At 45.0% G+C, this 23,520-nt stretch overlaps 1 protein-coding gene across 4 annotated transcripts in view; it reads right to left on the bottom strand.

Moving 5' to 3' along the window:
* Positions 1 to 5,245: 5,245 nt before the first annotated feature.
* Positions 5,246 to 23,520, bottom strand: part of Vps8 (VPS8 subunit of CORVET complex) — a 256,842-nt gene continuing 238,567 nt past the window's right edge. For 3 of the 4 annotated variants that reach the window (XM_013361064.4, XM_078043811.1, XM_040270173.2), the window contains 2 exons: positions 10,377 to 10,457; positions 5,246 to 6,832 (listed from right to left, as the gene is read on the bottom strand). In XM_013361064.4, coding sequence (XP_013216518.2) covers positions 6,683 to 6,832; positions 10,377 to 10,457 — 231 coding nt within the window. In that variant the 3' untranslated portion in view covers positions 5,246 to 6,682. The remainder of the gene's footprint in view (positions 6,833 to 10,376; positions 10,458 to 23,520) is intronic. The other variant, XR_013436694.1, reaches the window with a different exon arrangement.

Raw genomic sequence — 23,520 nt, 5'->3', positions numbered from 1 at the left:
CCCCTCGCTCCTGCCCTGGTCAGGCCAGGCCCAGTCCCACCCCGCAGCCTAACAGCAGATCCTGCCAGGTTCTGAAGCCACCTCTGTGCTGGCTGAGGTAGGGTAGCAAGCAAATGGTGGGGTCTTATACTTAAATCCAAACTCAGGAAAGTATTTGGAGGGAGGTGGGGTGTGAACCATCGCCCGTCGTGCCCATCCTCTGAAGCAGTAGACACTCATTCATGCGGGCATTCAAAAAGGCATTAAACATGTCTCCCCCTTCCCCTACAAGACCACTCCCAAGTTTATACCTAGAAGAAATGTATGTATGTGTTCACGGAAGACAGGAACAAAAATGGCAATAGGCCATCACTGGATGTAACCCAAATGCCCATTAACAAAAGAACGAATGGACTGTGGTCCGTCACAGCTCAACAATGAGAACACACAACGTGGGACACTTCAAACAATGTTGAAGGAAAGAAGACATTTCTAAAAAAGCATATGAAGTATAATTCCATTGGTATGAAGCTCAGAACATGCAAAACTATGCTGTTAGAATTCAGGACACAGAGGATATCTGGAGTACTGGTCATTTCTAGGTGATTGATCTGATGCTGGTCATACAAGTGTGTTCACAGTGAGTCCAGTCACACCATGGTTGGTGAACATCTCTAATTCAGAAACTTTACTCGAAAAAGACAGTGACTTTGAAGAAAAGATGGTGATACCTGTTTCCAGCAGACCCCGACATGTACTTGTCACCCAGTGAACAACTTCACTGTGCCTGGGAGGACACGGGATGCACCAAACAAAATCCACCTCAGTGGTGGGCAGGGTCAGGTGTGGGGTGATCCCTGGAGCATGTGGACAAGGTGAGAACCCCATGGCCATTTTCCTCGGGACCCAAGGATAGCTTCATAGAGGGTGAGTGTGTGGAGGAAGCTCGGGGCAGAAGGATGGCCCTGGATGTCCTGGGGAGGAGGGGCCGCTGGGATGTAGAATGTGGGGAGCACATCTGAGCTGGGGCTGCCGCAGAGCTCAGGGGTGCTCAGACTCCCCAAGGCCTGTGGAGTCCCCCCGGCCTGCCTGGAAGAGTCCCCGGGGGACCTTCACTGCTCTCTGGGCCCAGGCATCTGATTCTGCAGCTGCATCTCCGGGAAACGATCCTGAGCAGGCAGAGCCGAGTGGAAATACACTGCTTCCAAAAGGATCCCAACGCTCTGAATTATTCATTCACTGGAGCATTCATCATTGATGAGGCCCCAGCCGGCTTTTCGTTTCCACAAACTCCTTCCCCCACCCTTCCCACAGCAGGCTGTTTTGGTCACATGGGACCTTTGCTGTGGGTGGAGATTTTCTAAGGGTCCAGCAGCCTTCCTTGGCTCACACAGATTAGGGGCAGGGTAGGGCTGGGCCTGGAAGCCCCACTCCTGACAGGAAGCCCAGGGCTGTCCCCAGTGGTCCACTCTGCCTCTCCTGAAGAGCAGACAACAGGAGGAAGGGGCAGATGCAGGGCTCCGGCATCCTCCAGGCACCCTGCTGATGGGCTCTGCTAAGCTTGCTATCTTTCCTCCAGTCAAGTCCACAGGGACATCGACCTCCTCCTAGAAGCCTTTACTGTCCCTGAATCTTGCTGTCTAGCTGGGCTTCCAGGTGCTGGCCAAGGTGAGCAGGGCCTGGCTGCATTCTGGGAGCCTGCCCTGGGTACACAGCTCTGGCCTGAGGACTGACCTGTCCCCAGTGGCTGACGAGCCCCTGCTGGACCCAGAATGCTTCCTGTCCCTCCACAACCTGGCCCCCTGGCTTGATTGTCCCCCACCCCACTGTTCCCCCCTGCCATGTGGTGCTTGTAGCTGGGTGGCGGAGGCTGGCACCACTAAGCCCTGAGCTTTGTCAGATTCTGCAATTCACTGACTCCAATATTTTAAGCTGCTGCTCAATTTCTGCAGGGATATGCTGTGATTCCTGTGGAATGGTGACTAACAGAACTTACCAGAAAAAAGGTGGTTGGGTCAGAATTAAAAGACAACGTTCTGCACAGGCTGGGGCCCTTTCTCTGCTCCCCTGATGCACTTAGACCTCCCCCTCCTTAAGAGAGGAGACCTCATCTGACCTGCTTCTCCCCACTGCAGGTGATGACGCCTGGCATGTGGCCAGCACTCAGGAAACAACCAATGACAGGCACTGGCTGACCATGGGCTAGAATCCAAACACAATTTCTTTCTTTCTTTTTTTTTTTGGTACTAGGGATTGAACCCAGGGGTGCTTAACCACTGAGCCACATCCCTGGTCCTTTTTTAATGTTTTATTTAGAGACAGGGTCTTGCTGAGTTGCTTAGGGCTTTGCTAAGTTGCTGCAGCTGGCTTTGAACTCGTGATCCTCCTGCCTCAGCCTCCAAGTTGCTGGGATTACAAGCATGCACCACCTTGCCTGGCTCCATGCACAGTTTCTGATTCTTACTGGAGCCCACATGGGGCAGTGCTATCCCAACATCTTCACCTTTTTACAATTTCAAACACAGAGGAGATGTGCCAGTCATTTGCTCAAGCCAATCGCGCATCCCCTTTCCTCACTGTGGATGTGTCTACACTTGCATGAGGACAAATGTCAGCATCTTTCAGGATGTCACAGTGCTCATGGGGCTGGGAAACCAGCTGCCTGAAAGAATTTGCTCAAGACACCCCTGGAGCTGGGGAAAGCCCTCCAGGGATTGAGGTGTCTTCTCATGGCAGGATCAGCCAATTCCTCACTTGCTGGCCCTTTCCAAGGCCTTGGATGTCCCCCAAATGCAGCACAGATTACTAATAAGAGCCCATAAAATGTGCTCTGGCAGGCTCCTCCCCCCTGCTCTCCAGCATTTTCCCAAGAATAGCCGATTCCTTTGTTTCCTGTCCCTTTCAGAGGGACCCTGCTCTATTCCACTTCCCCCTAGTAGCCCATTCCCTGTTAGTTGAGGCACTACTGCAGAAGGGGATGCCTCCCAGCGAGGCTTTCACTCTTCATCCCCAGGTTCATTTGAGTCTTGTACCCCGAGCTCCAAGTGCGCCTCAGTTGGGAGGGAACCCACTGGCCTCCGAGGAAGACGGGAAGCAGCTGCCTGGGGTTAGCGAGGTAGAGTGGCCAACATACCGTGCAAAGGTGCTCGAGGCCTGGTGGCTGCTATCTGGGCGTCTAGGCCAAGCCAGGTTTTGCCTGGATTTACCCAGGTGGGATGGGGGGTGGTGGTGCAGGCTTGAGGACAGCAGTGACTCCTAACTCTGGTGCTCCAGGCCCTGCATGCACATCCACCCAGTAGCAGGTGTGGGGCTGAACCTAGTGCAGGCTAGGTCATGGCTAGAATGGAAGCTTGGGCCAGCTGCAGTATCTGGACACCACCCTGTCCACCATCCTGCCAGATGCCCTTGGACTGACATCTCTGACTAAACCTTGAATCCAGGGCTCTGCTTACCCTCACTGGCTCAGTCCCCGGTTAACATTGGGCAACTTACACCACAGCATGGAGGAAAGGAAGCTTGGATGTATACCTCACACCATGCCGTTCGATAAATTCCAGAAAAATAAACGTGAACACATACCTATTCACAGATGTTGTCTCAGGCCATTTTGTGCAGCTATAACAGAGCACTAGAGAGCAGAGTAATTTGTAAAAGATAAAATTTGATTTCTTATAGTTCTGGTGTTTGGGGAGTCCAAGATCAAGGTGCTGGCAGATTCAGTCCTCTGGTGAGGGCTGCTCTCAGCTTCCAAGATGTTGCTTGTTCCATGAGCTCAGGGGGAGACTCCCCAAGTCCTCCCTCCCCACAGAAAGGGGGAAGGATGATACAGCCAATTGCTGCAGGAATCCTCTTTTATAAAGATCTTAATCCCATAGGAAGGGAGGAGCCCTCCTGGTGTAATCACTTTTTAAAAGCCCCACCTCTTAATACCACAGCCATTAAGTTTCAACACCCGAATCTTTTTCTTAACCTATTAAATAAAGCTTTATTGCAGACAAGCCACAATTCATTGACGACACGCTGAAAGAAAGGGATTGAGATTAATCAGAAAGTTATCTAATAGTATTAATCATGTTACGTTTTTGTCCAGAACATGTAAGAGAATGTTTAAAGAAAAAGCAACATAACCACCCTTCAAACCAGATCCCGCTGAGAAGAGAAATAAATGAGGTTAAAGTATGCAAAACTCCTCACACAGATGTGGATGAGGCACTTGTAGGGTTCTAGAGAGCTTTTCAACTGGGAAAAGCAAGTGAGAAATGCACCGTCCAAGGCAGGGAATGTTAATATCTTGCCTTTACATGAGACTTTTCAGTTTATTTTTTAACTTGTTGTTTTTAGATATACATAATAGTAGGGTACACTTTGACATATTATACATACATGGGGTGCAACCCATTACTATTTTGATCCCATTCTTAGAGTGGAACATGATGTGGAGTTACACTGGTTGTGTATTCATGTATGAACATAGGAAAGTTATGTCTGATTCACTCTTCTATCTTTTCTATTCCCAACCCCCACTCCCTTCCCTTCATTCCCCTTTGTCTAATCCAATGAACTTTTACACTTTCCTTCTCTACCCTCCCTTGTTATGGGTTACCATCCACATATCAGAGAGAACATTTGACCTTTGTTTTTCACTTAGCATGATATTCTCCAGTTCCATCCATTTACCAGCAAATGCCATAATTTCATTCTTCTTTATGGTGGAGTAATATTCCATTGTGTGTGTGTGTGTGTGTGTATATGTATGTGTGTGTGTATATATATACATTTTCTTTATCCATTCCTCAGCTAAAGGGCACCTAGGTTGGTTCCAAAGCTTGGCTATTGTAAATTGAGCTGCTATAAATGTTGATGTGGTTGTGTCACTGTTGTATACTGATTGATTTTAAGTCCTTTGTGTACAAGCTGAGCACTGGGTAAAATGGTGGTTCCATTCCAAGTTTTCTAAGGAATCTCCTTACTTTCCAGAGTGGTTGTATCAGTTTGCTGTCCCACCAGCAATGTATGAGTGCATCCTTTCCCCCACATCCTTGCCAACATTTATTGTTACTTCTTGATAATTGCCATTCCGACTGGAGTGAGATGGAATTTCAGTGTAGTTATAATTTTCATTTCTCTAATTGCTAGAGATGTTGACCATTTTTTTCATATTTTTTGACCATTCATATTTCTTCTTCTGTGAGGTGCCTGTTCAGTTCCTTTGACTTTTCTTTTTTAAAAAAATATTTATTTTTTAGTTGTAGTCAGACACAATGCCTTTATTTATTTATTTATTTATTTTTATGTGGGTGCTGAGGATCGAACCCAGGGCCTCACACATGCTAGGCAAGCACTCTACCACTGAGCCCCAGCCCCAGTTCTAGTTAAAAATCTCAAGGCTCCTCGGCATCAATTTTAGGCTTCCTGGGAGACCTTCTGATACATACACTGGGGAGGCAGCACCGCTGGAATCACAGTTCAAAGCCCTGCTCTGAGTTCAAAGCCCTGCTCTGCCACTTCTTCACTGTGCCTCTTTGTTAAATTACCTATCGTCCCTGAGACACCTCCTGTGGCTGCCATGGACACCCATGGCAGTCACTCAGTGCTCCACCACTTCCTTCCAGATGTTAGGAGGTGGTGCCTCTTCATACCCTCTTCCAGGGGCAGTAAGTACCCTGTACTACTCTGGGAGGAGTCCATGATGAAAGCTAGGCGGGCACTTCTGGGCATGTGCCACACACCTGCCCAACACTAACTGCTTGCATGTGTGATCTCATTTCATCTTTATAACTGCTCTGTTCTACAAGGAATTGAGGCTTCAAGAAGTTGTGATTCATTCAGGAACACAACTGTGCATGGATCTATTTTCTGTTAAAACTCACTATCTGTATCTAGTTTTACATCTACTTCCTGTGGGTTTGGTTAGCATCTATCATGAGAGCCAGATCATTCCTGAGTGAACTGATGAGTCAGGGTGTCTGAGCATCTGAGGTGTGAGCCTAGGTCTCTGGGTAGTGATCTCCTGTGGCTCCTGATTCAATGGTATACAGTGCCAGGACTGAAAACTGTTCAGGTCCCACTCTCCTTAGTAGTCCTGCCCCTGCCATAGGAGCACCTGGGTAGCTGGGTTCTGCATGGAGCTGTTTGTCTGAATAAAGTCAGTGTCCCCTTAGAGCTACTCAGCTGTGGCTCTAAACATCCTCCATGAGTTAACAGACTAACAGCCAGCCTGCCAGCCTGCAAGACAGAGACATTTATTATTAGGGAGGGCGTCTCCCACTCACATGGGTTTTAACATAAATACATCAACAGGGGTGCCTTGCCCCCAAGCCCCTGATCTCTTCACTGCTGTTTCTGTTACACTGTAGCTTGGCCAAGCTCTGCTCCCAGCAGCTGAAGCCCCCCATGCTACCCACCTGGGATGCCATCTTCTGAAACTACACCGACTCTTTAGATTTTATGGGAAATGGGAGAAAATCCCAATGAGCAAAATGTATTTTCTAATGAACTGGATGGAGGTATGTGACATGCCAAGCAAAACAAAATCAGCCAGTTTGGTGGACTAAAGCCGAGACAACACTGTGTACGGGGAGGCTACAATGGGCTCACGGGTGGGGTTTTTCCAGGATCCTCTGCTTGGGAGTGTCCAGAGGCGAGGCCCCTCCCCACTGCCCTGGGACTGCCTCTGGGCTCCAAGGCTGGGCTCTAGGGTATTTCAGTCCTCAGTTACAGGTGGGGGAATGAGCTGCAGCTGGAAGTTCTCATTCTGAAAGATGCTGTTGAAGGCTGGTCCACTCTGGGAGCCACTGAACGGCCTGTAGCCCTCACTGCTGCGATTCTGGGAGAGTTCCGTAAGGAGAGCCAGCTGCAAAGAAGGGGACACACATCAGGCAAGCTGGTGGGGCAGAGAATCTGTGTGGGGGTGGGGTGGGGGACAGAGGTACACAGGGCCTCAGTTCCCCACCTTGGCTGAACCAGGTAGTGCTACTTTGTGGGAAGAGTAAAAAGAAATGGTTTAGACCCCAGGGCTGGAACTCACAAGCTAGTCGTGTGGCTTCAGGGAAGTCCCCATTTGGTAATGATGAGACTGGACGTTTGCTCCCGGGGGCACAGAGACTGTGCTCTCTGACCCGGCAGGGCTGTCTGATCCTGGCCCACCCACACCTGTTCTTTTCCACCTGCTGTGTGTGACCCTTCTGCCACCTCTCTCCCTGTGGAGGTGAGGTTCTCCACTCCCAGTTCATCTCATCCTCCACCCCACCTCTCTCGGAGCCTTCTCCCCAGAGAAAGTGACCCTGAGTTATGACTGCTGGCTCTGCCCTCTCTCTTTTATAACCTGGATAGCTCCAAAGAAAGGGACATTCAGCCACAAACTCAAACTCAGGGCCTCAGAGCAGAACTAGAGGCTCTACCTTCTCCAAATGAGTGCTCCCTGCTCTCTACTTCCTATTTCCACCATAGCCACTATAATAGCTCTGTTCTGAAAGACCAGTCAGGAGGGAACATATAGCAGGAGGCAAGGGCATGCCAGCCCTTAGGAAGCCAGCTCTGCCCCTTTGGTGCCCTCCCTCTCACCTAAGGAAGCTTTCTGTGAATTGGGAGCTTGACGGTCTGGCCCCGAAGATGTCCTTAATGGTCAGAGAAGAGTCCCACACCTTGGGGTCTGAGATGTTCCACCTGCTCTGTCTTCGCTTGTTGCTCCCCTTCTTTAATAAAGGGAACCGCCTGGACCTGCCCCTCAGTGCAAGTTGAAGGCAAACTCAGGGACACCATGCAAAGCTCCCCAGTAGCTGAGGATGGGACCTCTGTGTCCCATCACTAACATTTTGAGGAAACCTGCTTAGGCTCGATGAGAGCCTAGGGAAAGTGACCACCCTGGAGAGAGGGTGACTGTGAAAAGCCAGCCAAGGCACTCCTCAGAGCAAGCCTTCTGTGTTTGGCGCCATGTCAGAGGTTACTAGGGACCTATAACAGCCTCAGGGAACTGCACTGAGTATCTTTCCAGTGCCAGACAGGTGTTGTCCATAGTGTTATTCTAATCCTCCAACAACCCTCTGGGGTGAAAATGCCGGAGTCCTGAGAAGTTAGGGTCACCCAGCATTAAGCAGCAGGATGGAATTCAAACTCAGGTCGAAAGGCCACTGTGGCTCACCCAAGCTGCCCACAGCCCTGCCTTGTAGCTGTCCTCTGATCTCTGGCAAAGGGTCTCCTGTCATACTGGCAATAATGGCACATGGCTCACATGTGTCCAGTTGTCACTTCTGTGAAGAGACCCATCTGAAAGCCCTTAAGTGCTAAGTGCCAATATATAAAAAATAATCTAGTCCCAGGTCCTGCTTGTGACACGGCCATGGTCTAGTTCACAATCAATAAGTCCCAATACAGAAGCTCTGACTGCAAGCAGTGAGCTGGCCAGGGACACACATGGGGGAGGCTGGCTCAAGAATGAGTCAGGGCTTCCACTGGTACCTGTGCAGGTTACACAGAGACATCCCTCGCTCTCCTTGAGCACCACCTTGTGCCACCTCCTTTTTTGCTGTGAAGCATCTGAAAGGAGATTGTCCCCTGGGCTTTAAAGAATGGACAAAGACACTCAACTCTTGCTTTCTGACACCCTGATGTAGAAAAACCAACCATAAAAAATTTTTCTGGTCCTGTAAGATGGTGGATGCCTATGATTCCAGAGACTCGGGAGGCTAAGGCAGGAGGATCACAAGTTCGAGGTCAGCCTCAGCAACTTAGTGAGATCCTGTCTCAAAGTAAAATAAAAATGGCTAGGGATGTAGCTCAGTGATAGAGCACCCCTGGGTTCCCAGTACCACACACATGAAAATGTTTCTTCTTAAGAAAAAAGATATTTTTGTATTCTCCTTCTGTAACTGAGCGATCAAGAAATTGATGGGCCTGAATAAGAGCTTAACATTTAGAAGCAGAAGATTGTCCTTGGAAAGCCAGTACCTCAATTACTAGGAAGAGCCCGGCTGTGTCTGGGAAGGGATGGGGTGACACCAGTTCAACAGAGTTGCTGGGAGACATTCAGGAGGCCACTGGAGAAGTCTCCCAGACAAACTTCTACCCAGATCAGCTCTTGAAGCCGAAGGCCATTTTGGGTCTGGGCTACAGAGAATGGCTTGGCCTCACAGGTGTTTGCCTAGAAGTGTGGGTGGGCACAGGGCACCCAGGCAGAGGCACAGCACAGGAGCAGCTGGATAGGGAGGAACTCAGGGAACAGCTGGGGACAATGGCAACAGCAGGATAGAGGTTGGTGGCAGGGTTTGGACTTCCTCCCTTTAAGCCATGGACAGCCAGGAGAGGTTTTGAGAAAAGGGTCAACTGGTCAGTCAGATTTGGAAAGAAGCTCTAGGCAGCAGCATGGGTTGGGGACAGGAGCACTGCTACCTGATCAGAAGACCTGAAGTGGCCTCTGTGGTGACAAAGAGGTCTGCCCCAGGACAGTTGCAGTTTGGAGGGAAAAGAGAAATGGAGAAGATGCCTACAGTGAGTGGATGGAGGGTGGAGGATGAGACCAGTGCTACTCTGAGGGACTGAGGCAGGCACTAGGCAAGCAAGAGCAGGCAGAGAGGCGAGTGAGAACACTTCTGAAGTGCCCGTGGGACGCCAGACTGATGTGTGGCTGTGCTCTCGTAGCCCTCCCTCCATACCTGTACTCTTCTTCCAGTTATAGGAAACCAAGAGTTTCAGCCCATGGCCTTTGGAATTAAGGACAATTTCCCCGTCTCCACTGTAGTAGGAGTGGCCATGGGTCTTCCCTCCAGACCGTGGAGATAAGAGGAAGTGGTCTGTATGACTTCTAGCACTGTCCTAAGAGGGAAGGCTCATCCTCATCTTCCTTTTTATAACCATATAAAAAGGAAGCTCTAACCAGGGTGTCTGCACCCTGCTGCAGCAGCCATACTGAACCATGTGAATCTTAAGCCACAATGTAAGGACAGCAGAGTGACGAAAGAGGAAACCCGGAGGGTGGTTCATAGAAGATGCCCTGGCTACCTGCGTTTCCACTTCTATCTTGTTTAAGCCACTGCTGCTTTGAATTTGATTTCATGGTCCAAACTAGTTGGATCAATGCAGATGCCCAGGACCTCAGGACAGATTAGGCAGCCACTGACACAAATAAAGGCTCTGGCTTTTTTTCACTGGAGGCAGGAACATAGAAGCCAACCCATGTCCCCACAGACCAAAGTGGGTAAGGGCCAGATCTCTTTCCACTTCTGCCCGCTTTGCTAAGTTCTGAGTGCTCCTTGGGCTAGAGGACCGTGTGGCCATAATAGGGATGCCAGGGAACCTCCCAGGCTAAGGAGAAGGCTAGACGGAGGGCTCCAGGACACGGTCTTTCCAAAACAGTAAAGTATAAATGGGGAAACAGAGGTAAACAACCACACAGACTTTACCCTGGAACTCCCTCGGTACAGATGGCAAAGCTGATCAAATGCCTGGATTTGTTGTGGATCCAGAACAGGTTCTGAGGTTGCCTAAGAAATAAAAAATAGTAAGGATTAATTACACCATGTGGCTGGTTCTTGGGCAGTCAGTGAATTTGTCCCATACCACGGCAAAGCAGGACATGTGGTTCCTTCATTCTTCTGAAGAAAATCTATTCTACCAGCTATCAGGGAGACAGATTTTACTGAGCATTTATTACAAATGGGCTTGTCCCTCCAAAGTCTTTCCTTGGCACTACCCAAGCGGACCTATCTACGGACTCTTTTCCCAATGTGGTCTGTAAGTTTCCTTGTGAGCTTCCTTTAGGGCGTCTTAATTCCTCTCTGCCATTACTGTGTGAAGCAACTCTGCTCCATCCAACCTGAATTCCATATCCATCACTTGATATGGCCAGCAAAGATGCCCCTTCTCTGTGACAGAAGTGGGGATGCACTATAGATGAAACTGTGCCACTTCTGTTTCACTGTAAAGCTGGCACCCACCTGAAGGGTTGCAAGATGAGTCTGCTGCTGTTTGGGAGAAAGTCTAACTTGCTCTGTGGAGTAGTGTTGCTCCACCTGCCGCTGGGGTGGAACAGGCCACGACTGAGCTCTACTCTTAGTGGATCTGGTTCAACTCATACTTGGACAGAGTAGTAGGATCCTGGGGGTGGCAGCCTTAGGACCTGGAGTCAGAAGTTAATCTGAACACTAGTTCTCACACTGGCCTGCTATGTGACCTTAGGCATGTCACTTTACTACTCTTGAGACTCACCTGTGACCAATGGTTATGCTTACCCCATGAAGTTACTGGAAGTTAAACCAGCTGAAATTGATATCTAAAGCCTGCTTGGCAGCATGCAAAGGCTCAGTATATGCTAGCTTTTATCACAATTTAGAGATACCCTTAAATTGATTTCAGAAGTGTTTTTTTTGTGTATATGTTTTTTCTTTGCTCTGGATTATGAACTCTCTGGGAAATAATTCCATAACATAAACCCAATGTAAGATGGATTCAGTGATGGAGGGCCTTGGTGTCCATGTGAGCTGGGTGAGGGAAGAGGCACTGACAGGGCTGCAAGAGGTGGTCTGAAGACATATGCTGGCCTTGCAGGAGTGCGTAGGATATGGAAGAAATTCAGGAGGATGATGAGCAAAGGAGGCCTAGGACAAATACAACCATAGGACAAATACTACCACTGTAGCAGTTACCACATACTGAGAATCTACTGTGTGCCAAGCTGTGTGCTGTTTCTCATGGGTCATTGCATCAAATCCTCAAAACCACTCACTCTATGAGAAAGGTCCGGGCATGTCCATTTTTCCCCCCACTAAGAAGAATCTGAACTTTAAAAGAGCTTGACATACAGAAAATTTAAGAGGTATGTTAATTTAGTTTGTCTTCTAGGGATGGCTTTCTTCTTTCTCTCAAAATTTTCATCATCCTTAGGAGAAAAAGCTTACACAAGGCTAACAGAATGCAAAACACTACGGGAAATTCACCACAGTTCTGTCTCTTAGCTAGGTGGAAAGGATGTCTCAAGATCCAGAGAGCAGCAGCCAGTGACAGGGCTTCTAGAATCCCCTGTGGCACCCCAAAGATAACGTCAAGAATGATCTAGGTTCAGACACCAGTGCAGGGCACAGCCACCTCAGTTCCTGTATATTCAGCAATGTGGAGACGGCTGAGAAGGAAGTGCTGAGCAGGGCAGGGTGTCCCCGAGTGAGCAGCAGAAAGGCGGGAGGCTCCTGGAACTCCCCCCCTCATTCTCTGAGTCTGCCAGACACACAGAAGTCCCTCTATAACCTGAGAAATGTTAAACTTGCCTTCACACATTTTAACACATTTTTCCTCAATATTATTTAGTAGGAAAGATAATCACATTCTTGGAGAGAAAGTGTGTGGAACACTGATATTTCTGATTTTCTTTTTTTTTTTTTGTATTGGGAATTGAACCCAAGCTACATCCCTAGCCCTGTTTATTTTTCATTTTGAGTATCACTAAGATGCTGGGGGCTGGTCTCAAACTTGTGATCCTTCTGCCTTAGCCTCTGAGTGGCTAGGATAATAGATGTGCACCATAGGATTCTATGGAAAATGCCCAAGGGAGTTCCAAGTCAAAGAAGATCTGAAGGTCTGACAAATACTACAAACCCAGCTCAAATCAGAGTACAAGGAGGAAAAATATAATTACCTCTGAGGGACTTAACAGTGGAAAATATGGTCCTAACACCTGACTTTTCTAATTCCTTTAGCGTTACTAACAAAAGCTGGGGAGCAGAGCAGGGTTAGGACCTGTGCCCTATACAGTCCACTCAGCACCTTGGCTGTGGGCTGGCTCACCCACATTCCACATGAGAGAGAGCCACCTTGTCTGAGTTGCGCTTTGCTGAGTGCCTGGTTCCCGTGGTGAGGGTTTAATAAGGAGGACCCAAACAGACAAGGAGAGGAGAGATGAGGTAGGGCACTGGCAGTGAGGCAGGTTAATTAAAAAGGAGGCTGCAAAGACCAAGTTGGAAAATGACAGAACAACAAGAACAAGAAAAGATCATGCCCTACAGGAGTACTTGTATAAAGCAGCCCTTTGCCTTGAAGGGACATAATAAGCAAAAAAAAATCTCATAAAATTGTATATTTCATGAATAGTTCATATACATGAGACACTACAAAGGAAAATATAGGTGGTGCTGGCCACTTCTGAAGAACTGGTGAAATTTCCACCAGATCATGCATTGAGAGAAGCTGTGTCAGACACTGTAGTCTTGTATTAATTGTTTTCTTTTTTGTTTCTATTACAAGGGAACTCTGTCAGAGCCACAGGGTCTGCTGCACAGAACTAGCAATCGCATGGACGCTATGGCAAACATTTCTATGTGCTGTGATAAGCCCTGGTTTTATATTATTATTTCCCAGAGACACAAAGTTTTTTAACAATATAGATTTCCTCGTTTATTTATTTCATCCTATTGGATATATTTTGGAAGCCTATTCCAATCTTTCTGGGAAAGTGAAGGTCGTGTCAGATCATAAATAGAGAATGCTACTATTAAAAATAGAATCCTGCTGTCAAGTCCCCAGGAAACACTGCATTGCATATGGGTCTATGCTAGGCAGAATAAACAGCTCGAGCCCCTGGGGATTTGCTCACTGAGGCAGAAAGTACACCAGTCTCAAATGATGGCCCAGTCCATGTTTTCAGACCCAGCACTTCTCACATTTTAATATGCATAAGAATCATGGAAGGATCTTGTTAACAATGTGGGTTCTGGCTAGCAGGACTAGGATGGGGCTTAACATGTTCCTAAGCAACACTGTCCGCACTTTGGCTATCTGGGCTCTCATCTGTACTAGGGAGCAGCTGAGGGTAGCTGGAGACTGCCCTGTTCTTCACTGAGTCCTAATGGCAACAGGACAATCTCAGGTTATGGGTTTTGTCTTCTCCTGATTCAAAATATACCAAAGTAACTGATTAATTAGCATTAATTTTTTCTAAGGTGACCTGATAAGGTATGCTGTGTGCCACATTCATGGAGTTTACAAGCACCTTGGCAAGCCTTATTAAGAAAGTTTAATTAGGGCTAGGGTGGTGGCTCAGTGATAGACTGCTTGCCTAGCATGTGTGGGTTCGATCCTCAATACCACATAAAAATAAATAAATACAATAAAGGTATTGTGCCCATCTACAACAACAACAAAAAACATTAAAAAATATATTTGATTAGAAGAGAATGTCCTTGCTATGTGGTTTATCTGAATCTTCATGAATTACAAGACTTACACCTATTTTACTAAGTGATAGAACAGGGTTCTGTAAATTGAGGAAGAGAAGGCCAGGAAACCTGCCCAGTATGAATGTAGACACCGGCAGAACCATCTTTCAAGCCACAAGGCACACCCAGAGGAGTGGGCAGGGCTGGCATGAAGCTCTGGACTTGGCATAACTCCGTTTCTCCTCTAGGTTCATAAACTTCTAGAGATGCCAAGAGGTTTTCCAATGATGACATCCTTCCAAAATTGAAAAATATGGTTGTTCCATGGGTATGAGATAATGGGTGACAGATTCTTTCTCAAAACATAAATCATTACCTTGGGCACCCAGAGACCATTCACTGGAGTGACTGTTGGGGATGTCTAGATCCTCTGGAAGTAAAGTCACAGCTGGAGAGACATACCTCATTAATGGGCAGAGCAACATGCATATCTGTGGTAAAGTGTCAAAAGCCAGGGCACTTGAGGGGAAATGAGAGAAATGTCTATTTGTAGACATGCCTAGGACTTCATAGGTCCTCAACCTGCCTTAAAATTCTTCCCAAAGCCAGGCACAGTGGAGCCTGCTGCAATCCCAGTGACTCAGGTGGGAGGACTGCAAGTTCAAGACCAATCTCAGCACCTTAATGAGACCATGTCTCAAAATAAAAATAAAAAAGGAGCTGGCGATATACTTGAAGGTAAAGCATCTTTGGGTTCAATCCCCAGTATCACCAAAAAAAAAAAAAAAAAAAAAAAAAAAAGGAAAGAAAGAAAATCCTTCCATGAATAAGAGTATCTTCAAAAAAACAAAAAAAAACCCCACAAGCATTGGTGATAAGAATATAAGAATATGTCATGAAGGGAAGGAACTCTGTACTTGTACTCTAGGCCATGGTCCTGGGGTTCAAGAGATGGGACATGAGTACTGGGAGAGACAGACCCCTCGAAAAGTAGATCTTCACAGAGGACCATGTGGCTGACCCTGCCCATGCAGACTTCTGAGGTGCTTCACAGGCTCATGGCCCTTCATGTCCAAGCCTCATGAGTGGGGTTAGGTTCTATAGTTCAACAGGAGTTAAACGTCTCACAGATTCTGGGGTATTACAACCCCACATAGAGATTTCATCTTCTCCATTGTTGATAGAAAACACTAGAGGTTCTTAAAAGTATGAAAATCATATATTGCATATCTGCTAGGGCAGGTCTTATTTGAAATATACTCTTATACTATCTACATAAGCCATCAAAAGGTTTCTGAAATTATAACATTTTTGGGGTTCTGTACATTGGGCTCAGAAGTCTCAGCTCTGGCCCCCTCCCAGAATGCCTCCACATGACCCAGGCATAATCTGACTGCTGCACTCACTGTGGACTGTATTATCTGTCTTCCCCACTAGACTGGGAACCCCCTGAATATCAGTACTGGACTTTCATCTATTGAACTTCTATGCCCAATGCTCTGTATCCCAAAAAATGTTTGACAGATTTACCAAGTCATCCCATATCCTGGCTTGTTTTGAACTGTTGATTTCAGTTGTAACAACAGGCAGCAACTTGCTCTCCTGGTCCCATGTGAAATTACTGGCATTTGTCTTCCTATTTTCAAGAACTTAGACTTTGTAAAGGATTTTAGTGATCTCTGGTATGTTTGTCCTATATCAGTTGAACTATCCATTTCATTTTGTTTAATTCAGGTTTAGGGAAGAATTATTTTTAAAATGTCATAAAATATAAGTACTAATTCTTTTAGGAAAGTGGTAAAATTTTCCAAATGAGTGGACTTTGGATAAAAGTCCTCCTATTAGGCTGGCTTGGTGGTAGAGCGCTTTCCTAGCATGTGTAAGGCACTGGGTTTGATCCTCAGCACCACATAAAAACAAATAAATAAAATAAAGGAACTGTGTCTATCTGCAACTAAAAATACTCTTAAAAAATAAAAAGCTCTCCTACTGTCACTCCCCATTCAGTGAGACTAAGGCCTGCTGGATGGGTCAGGACCTGCTCCCAAGTGCTGTGACACTCTGGAGGCAGGGGGAGGGGCCTGTGCTCTAGAGTTCTCCTGCCCAAGTCCAAACCCTAGCTCCAACAATAACCAGCAGCCCACTTTAGGCAAATTGCCTATTCTCTCTGTGCTGGGTGGTTTTTGTTTTTGAGAACATGGGGACAGTGATAATAGCTACACCACACAAAGGGGTTGAGAAGACAACAGAAGGAAATGCACGCAGATGCCCAGGACTTAGTATGTGCTGTTAACTGCAGGCACAGCACACAGAGCCAGTCTCCATGAGGTAAGTCATGTGGTCCTTGTCCTAACATGGCTCCAGAACCAGAAAGAAAGGAAGCACTGAAGCATGGTGCACTGGAAAAACAGGCAAGACGAGGTAATGGAAGAGGGGGATGTTGCCCCTGAGGGCTGTGGGGACTGAGAGGGGAAAATTTCATGACAATGAGAACCTGAGGACAGGTCCCTATTTGTCTGGTCTGGTCACCAGAGTCCAGCACTGTGCTTGACATAGAGCAGCTGTGGAATCATCATCTACTGTCAAATCGAGGAAGGGATGGAAGAGTGAGTGGCAGATTTCTGCTTCTTAAACCCTCTGCAGTGCAGAAGAACACAGGGAGAGGATCTGGCTGACAGACCTGGACTCATCCTGGATTTTAGTTGAGTGCCTCTGGGCAGGGCATGTGGCATCTCTAAGTCTTGGTTTCATTAGCTGTAAAACTCGACTTTGCAGAATTATTGTAAGAAATAGAAATAACATGCAAGCTGGTATCTGTTTGATGTTTAATAAATGGCAGTGGTGATTTGTGCCTGAGTTATTTACACCCCGAGAGAAGTGCCAGGGAGAAAAAACCAGAGGCTGGGAATCAGGAAACCCAAGCTGTCATCCTGTCACTAGCTCCATGTATACCCTGAGCAGGTCATACCACTGCTCCGGATCTATGTGCCAATTTATTACAAGGCAATGCCAAGTTGGGCCACATCAGGGAAAGACCCGGTACCATGAGATAATATGTATTTAGGGCATAAGAGTTTCAAGAAAAATAGTAATGTTTATGGAAACTAATCATGGCTTTTATTGCATAATCAGAAGCAAACTAGGGCAAACAACTAGAGGTGCTGTCACAAAGACTCATGATAGCCCTGAAGGGAAATAACAGATTCAGCCTATAGATGCTGTACAGAGAAACCAATTTTCCAAATCAGTGTCATGCACAGAATAAAGGGGGAACAACAAAATTTGAACACAGTCTTAGTCTGGCAAATCCATAAACACATAGCACCCTTCCTGGCATTACCAGACCTCGAACCTCCAGCACAGAATTGATGAGGAGCGATTTTCCAATTGCAAAGAAAGGAAACTCGCACTTGATGCTGTCTGCTACAGCAAATTTCTTTCTTCCCCTGTAATGAAGTCCAGTGATAAGAACTGAAAATTAAACTATAGCAGAACATTAGAGGAAGAAACAGTGACCGCCCTAGAGATGACCTTGTAATACAAAGCATTAAAGTAAATCCGGTGGAAAATGAGGTCCTGATGATCTACGAGACCCCCAGGGAGAGGGACATGGGGCTAACCCAGTGCGCCAGCACATTTCAAAGCTCAGTGACTCACAGATGTGGTGGAAGTGAGAGCTGTAATTACATCCCCTGGAAGGAAGAAACAAACCAGGGCTGTCAGGATCCACAGGCCTCTTAACCAGAACATCAAGCTCCGCCGCAGGGAAACATGACCACTGCCACCCTGAAGGCTGGTTCCCATTATTAGGGATAATAATCATTCTAGGGATTCTGGATAAGAAGCATTCCAACAGACATGTGAAGACAGTCACCAAAGCCTAAGCTCTGCTTGTTCATTTTTTATTCTCTATAATAAATAATACCTTAAAATCCAAATCCTAACATTTCACTTCCTAGTTGTCTGCCCACACTAAAAAACAAGAAGGTCAAACCTAATTTGTAAGACTTGGAATACTTTGTATTCTTCCGCAACATTATCATCTTTTTTTTTTTAGGCGCCTTCACAGGCATTTCTATAATTTGCTGGCAGAGGTAGAATAGTATGAATAGAATGAGAACCATATTGCCCAATTCTCTCCTGACTGCCCTCCACTTCAATTTCAAATTTGTCCCAAGACTCAGGAGACCTCTGCCACTACCTATGCTGTTTCATACTGGAGGTCCCAACCATTTCAAGCTCTTGCTTAAAATAAGATATTGGCTTCAGATATGAAAGCAAACCAAATACCTATTTCCTTCCCTAAATACCTATTATCTTTCCCTTTCAAACAGAAAATAACTTTCAAAACTCCCACCCAAAACACAACCTGATCCCTCATACCCCTGCATGTACTAATGCCTAAACTCTCAACAAGTCACAACTAATAATGAATTAGGTAATAAAATAATAAAAGAGACAGACAAGTTGCTAAGATACCTTCAGTGTGGGAGAACTGGGCAGAATATCTCTGAAGAAGATTGCACTTGGAGTGGCAATCACAGCTCTAGAACAACAGTTACAGTGTGACCTCTTATAGCAGAAGGGGATGTGCTGGTTAAAGTCTTCTGTGACATGAGGAAGAGAAAAAGCCACCAGCACTGCAGGAGCAGTTCACATACACTGGGCATGTAACTGCTGTATGCCAGTCACGACTGCAAGCACTGTACACTTATCACCTCTCTGATCATCACAAAACCTGGTGAGGAAAGCACTGTTGTTATGGTTATTTTATAGTTGAAGAAACTAAAGCCCTGGAGTTCAGCCAAAGGTTACTCTGGTTGGTGGTGAAGCCCATATCAAAATGGCAGCAGTCCAGGTCAAGTGCTGTGGTGCACACCTGTAATCCCAGCGGCTCAGGAGGCTGAGGCAGGAGAATGGCAAATTCAAAGCCAGCCTCAGCAATGGCAAAGCACTAAGCAACTCAGTGAGACCCTGTCTCTAAATAAAATACAAAATACGGCTGGGGATGTGGCTCAGTGGTTGAGTCACCCTGTATTCAATCCCTGATACACCCCTCAACCCCCCCCCCAAAAAAAAAAAAAGAAAAACGGGGCAGTCCATTTCCAGAGATTTCTTTCATCTGCCATGTTTCTTAGTATCAATCTTGAAGATACCTAACAAAAAGTCATTTTCCAGGAACACAAAAGGCCATGTCAGGAGAAAAGTGGGATTTGCATAGTCAGTAAGCTTAAGCCATGCTCTCAAAACATTGATGGCCTCTGGCCCTCTGAGGTCTTTCATGATTATATTCTCTTTAACTTTGGCTCATCAGGCCTACACAAAAGGATGGGGGCAGGAGGGAGAAATATTGTAGTTATTAGCTGTCTGCTTAAAAATGCCTTCAGATTCATAGGGCTGGGTTGAAGCCCAGTCAGTGAGTGGCAACTATGTTAAGAACTAAGCTAAGTTCAGCCGTGAGAAAACTTAAGTCCAATGTAAAGACAGTTTTGTGCACACATTGGGTACTCATGAACACATTCTAACACCACCGGAAAAACTCTGAACTCAAGCCAGGTTCCATGGCACATGCCTATAATTTCAGCAGTTCAGGAAGCTGAGGCAGGAAGATCACAAGTTCAAAGCCAGCCTCAGCCACTTAGTGAGACCCTGTCTCAAAATAGAAAATAAAAAGGGCTGGGGATGTGGCTCAGTGGTTAAGCACCCCTGGGTTCAATCCCTGGTACCAAAAACCAAAATCAAACCAAACCCAAATCAAACCAAACAAACAACAACAACAACAAAACAAATAAAAACCAAACAAACAAAAAACCAAACCAACTCTCAAAAAACAAAAAAACAAGAACAAAAACAAAAAACAACTTTGAATTTGGTTCTGACACTCATCAGTGACACTGGTTGTGCTGATATCCTTGATATGAATTATCTCATTTATAAAATGGAGAAAATAAAAGCATAGCTTGCCTTACAGAGCTCTGATGAGGAAAGGGAAAGGAAAGGAACAAAACATACTTTCCTGGTCTCTGGACTTATGCTAACTACTTTCATGCATATAACATCAAGCCAAGTGTGGTAGGATTTATTATCTCTAATTTATATAGTTAAACTGAGGTTAAGACATATTAAAATATAGTTTGTAAGAAGGTGGGTCCATGATACCATGTTTGTGACAAATCCAAGGTGCTATAAATGTGCAAGGCGTTGTGGGCGTCTCATGGCAGCTGCCTAGTCTGCTGAAAGGCTGATGCTGCACCTGCCTGAGTATTCAACCAGGACCCTCTGTGGTGCCACCCATAAGATTAGCATCACATACATTCTGTGTCATTACATAAGGGAACACAGCATTTTTTCTTATTTGGTTTTGTCCAAGCATTTTGCTGTCACAAAAAGAATTATCCCTAAACTGGTTGAAAGTCCTGAAACCCATATGCTATACCCACGCCTGCTTGGCTACTCCTTGCCTAATCTGCTTTGAAAGGTACAACCTGGGGAAAAATCTGTGGTGTCCAAAGCTGATGATCTCATCATGCTTAAAAAAGTGGAATTTTTAAAAAAACTGATTAGGTACCTGCAGAATGTTGTCTGAAAATTTAAATAACTGATGGAACTCCTTATCACAGTCATTAATACATGCCTATACTCTTACAGGGGTTATTATTATCAGTAGGAGGCACTGGCCAGCTTGCAACTGCTGCACAGGCACAGGAAGCTCAAATTCCCAAACAGTTGAAGAAATGCCTCCTGAATGTTGCCACCCCCAATGTAACAAAGGCACTATCCAGCGTTGTCATTATCCACAGACGTCAAGACAGAGAGTGGGACTGTTGTGAACAGAAATGAAAATGACAATACTGTGCTATGAGGTGGATGACAGTGAGGCTGGGGCCCCAATCTTGTTCCTTCCTGAGGGCCCTGTCCTGTATAATCTAGACGCCTTGCCACATGGTATATTATGGCCATTCCACAACTGCTTTTTCTTTTTGTCAAGCAAGATCTAGAAATATCCAGAAAGATGTATTTTTATGGGAAGCAGAGTTACAAAGAGCTGCTTTGTTGGGCGGCATCCTCCTATTGCTAAGTTGTGTTACTAATGGCCAAGTATTCGGCCTTATTTAAAAAAAAAATCAAAAGCAGGAAAAGCATGCATTTCATATATGAGATTAAGATTTGCCACCCTTTGATTATCTAACTGATTGTTGACTATTTAAGAAGAAAGTCAAATGATTATACCGGTAGATACTGCCATGGGACAGCAAGTATGACAAAGAGCTCCTCTGAGGAGCAGGGGGTTTTTCATGAGTTTTCTATCAGAATTGTGACTGCTGAAATATTTTTAGTTCTAGTATTCCTTTGCATCTTAACTATATCAACCTAAGAATGATAACCTGATAATAAAAGGAATATAGAATCAGCTGGAAGAGCAGGTTTAAGCCTAAATTTAGTGAAACCTAACACAAGTTACAATAAAACTATAAGCTGAAGGAAAAGTACCGATGCATATAGCTGTACTATCATTACTAAAATAACCTTCCTATGTACATATATGAATACACCACAGTGAATCTCCATATCATGTATATCCACAAGACTGGGATCCTAATTAGAATAGGATATACTCTATGTTTATATAAATGTCAAAATTGACTTTACTGTCATGTATAACTAAAAAGAACAAATTAAAATAAAATAAGCCTCAGATATCTGTAGGTAATTTAACAGTGAAAACCTTCTAAAACAAAACTCACACGTCTCTAAAGGAAGACAACAAAATCTAGATGTTCAATAACAGAACATCTACAATGTCTACCATACAATCAAGAGTTTCTAGATATGTTTTGTTAGCTTTGTGTTGCTGTGTCCAAAATATCTGACAAAAACAACACAAGGGAGGGAAAGTTTATTTGGGCTCATAGTTACAGAGGTTTAGTCCATGGTCAGGTGACTCTAATGCTCAGAGCCCGAGGTGAGATAAAGCATCATAGCAGAAGGCTATAGTAGAGAAAGCAGTTACTTCAGGGTAGTTAGGAAGCAGAGAGAGAGAGCAGAAAGAACCAGGGACAAAATATATAATCCCTAAGGTATGTTCCCACTGACCCACCTCCTCTAGTCATGCTCTACCTGCCAATAGTTACCACCTGGTAATCCATTCAAAATTTTCATTCCATCAAATGGATTAATCTTATTGTCATAGCTCTAATTAACTAATCATTTCACCTCCTGCATTAACACAGGAGGGTTTTTGTTTTTTGAGGGGGTGGCAAGAACCTCATGTTCAAACCAATAAAAGAAAATGTGACCCTATCATCAGGAAAAACTGCACAGAAATATAATATATGGCATCTATTTCATAAATATGTTTAAAGATTATAAGAAAATAATAGAACAAACAAATTAATATGGTGGGAGAAGCCCAGTACAGAAATGAAAACAATTAATCAGAACTAAATGATGGGAGGGTAGTAAATGAACCCATAGTATTATAAAGTTCTCCATTTTTGGTTAAATAGTAATTTTTTTTTTTTAAAAGAGAGAGAGAATTTATTTATTTAGTTAGTTAGTTTTCGGCGGACACAACATCTTTGTTTGTATGTGGTGCTGAGAATCGAACCTGGGCCACATGCAAAGTGAATGAGAATGAAACATCAAAATTTGTGGGATATAGTTACAGCAGTTGTTGGATGGAAATCTACAGCTTTACATTTTTATGTAAGAAGAAAGGTTAAATATCAATGATCCAAGTGCCCACTATCAGATGCTAGAAAAAGTAAATTAAATCCTAAGTAGAAGGATGGCAAAAGAACTAGACAAATTGTAGAATTGACAAGTTCATAATATATCATAGGAAAAACTTGCTGGATGATCTTGACAGCAAACTTGTTCTATATGGATACAGGATTGGTTATGTTAGTAAAGAGTGAGAAATCTCCTTTGGAGAAGGAGGAGATAAAGATGAAATAGGGGCTGTTGATGCACCAAAAGCCTTGACTTTTAATCTAAAACTATTTAAATTTTATTTTATTAGGAACAAGGAGTCAGGGATGTTTTCTAAGCATTAGGCGAGGAGGAGGATGGACTGGGGCCCCAAGACAGAGTCAGTGAAGAGATTTTTGGAACAGTAGAAGAAGTACATACTCTGATGTGTCAAAATGCATTCTACTGTCTTGTATAACTAATTAGAACAAGTAAGAAATTAAAAAATAGCCAAAGTATGTTAACAGAAATTAGAAAAACACTGCTTGTTAAAATGGATGAGGAGCAAATGACGTGTAGCAAGACAGCTCAAGTTCTGCTAACCTGCTCCCAAGTGAAACTGAAGACAGTTAAGTCAGCTTTCATTCTTATGGGGTTAACAAACATATTAGAAAACCAGAGTTAAAAAGTGGATGAATTTTTAAGGCTATAA

The sequence above is a fragment of the Ictidomys tridecemlineatus genome, chromosome 3, assembly GCF_052094955.1.
Source record: "Ictidomys tridecemlineatus isolate mIctTri1 chromosome 3, mIctTri1.hap1, whole genome shotgun sequence".
In the NCBI taxonomy this organism is placed as follows: Eukaryota; Metazoa; Chordata; class Mammalia; order Rodentia; family Sciuridae; genus Ictidomys; species Ictidomys tridecemlineatus.
Note: the sequence above shows the minus strand (reverse complement) of the source record. Positions and strands in the feature narration are given on the sequence as shown.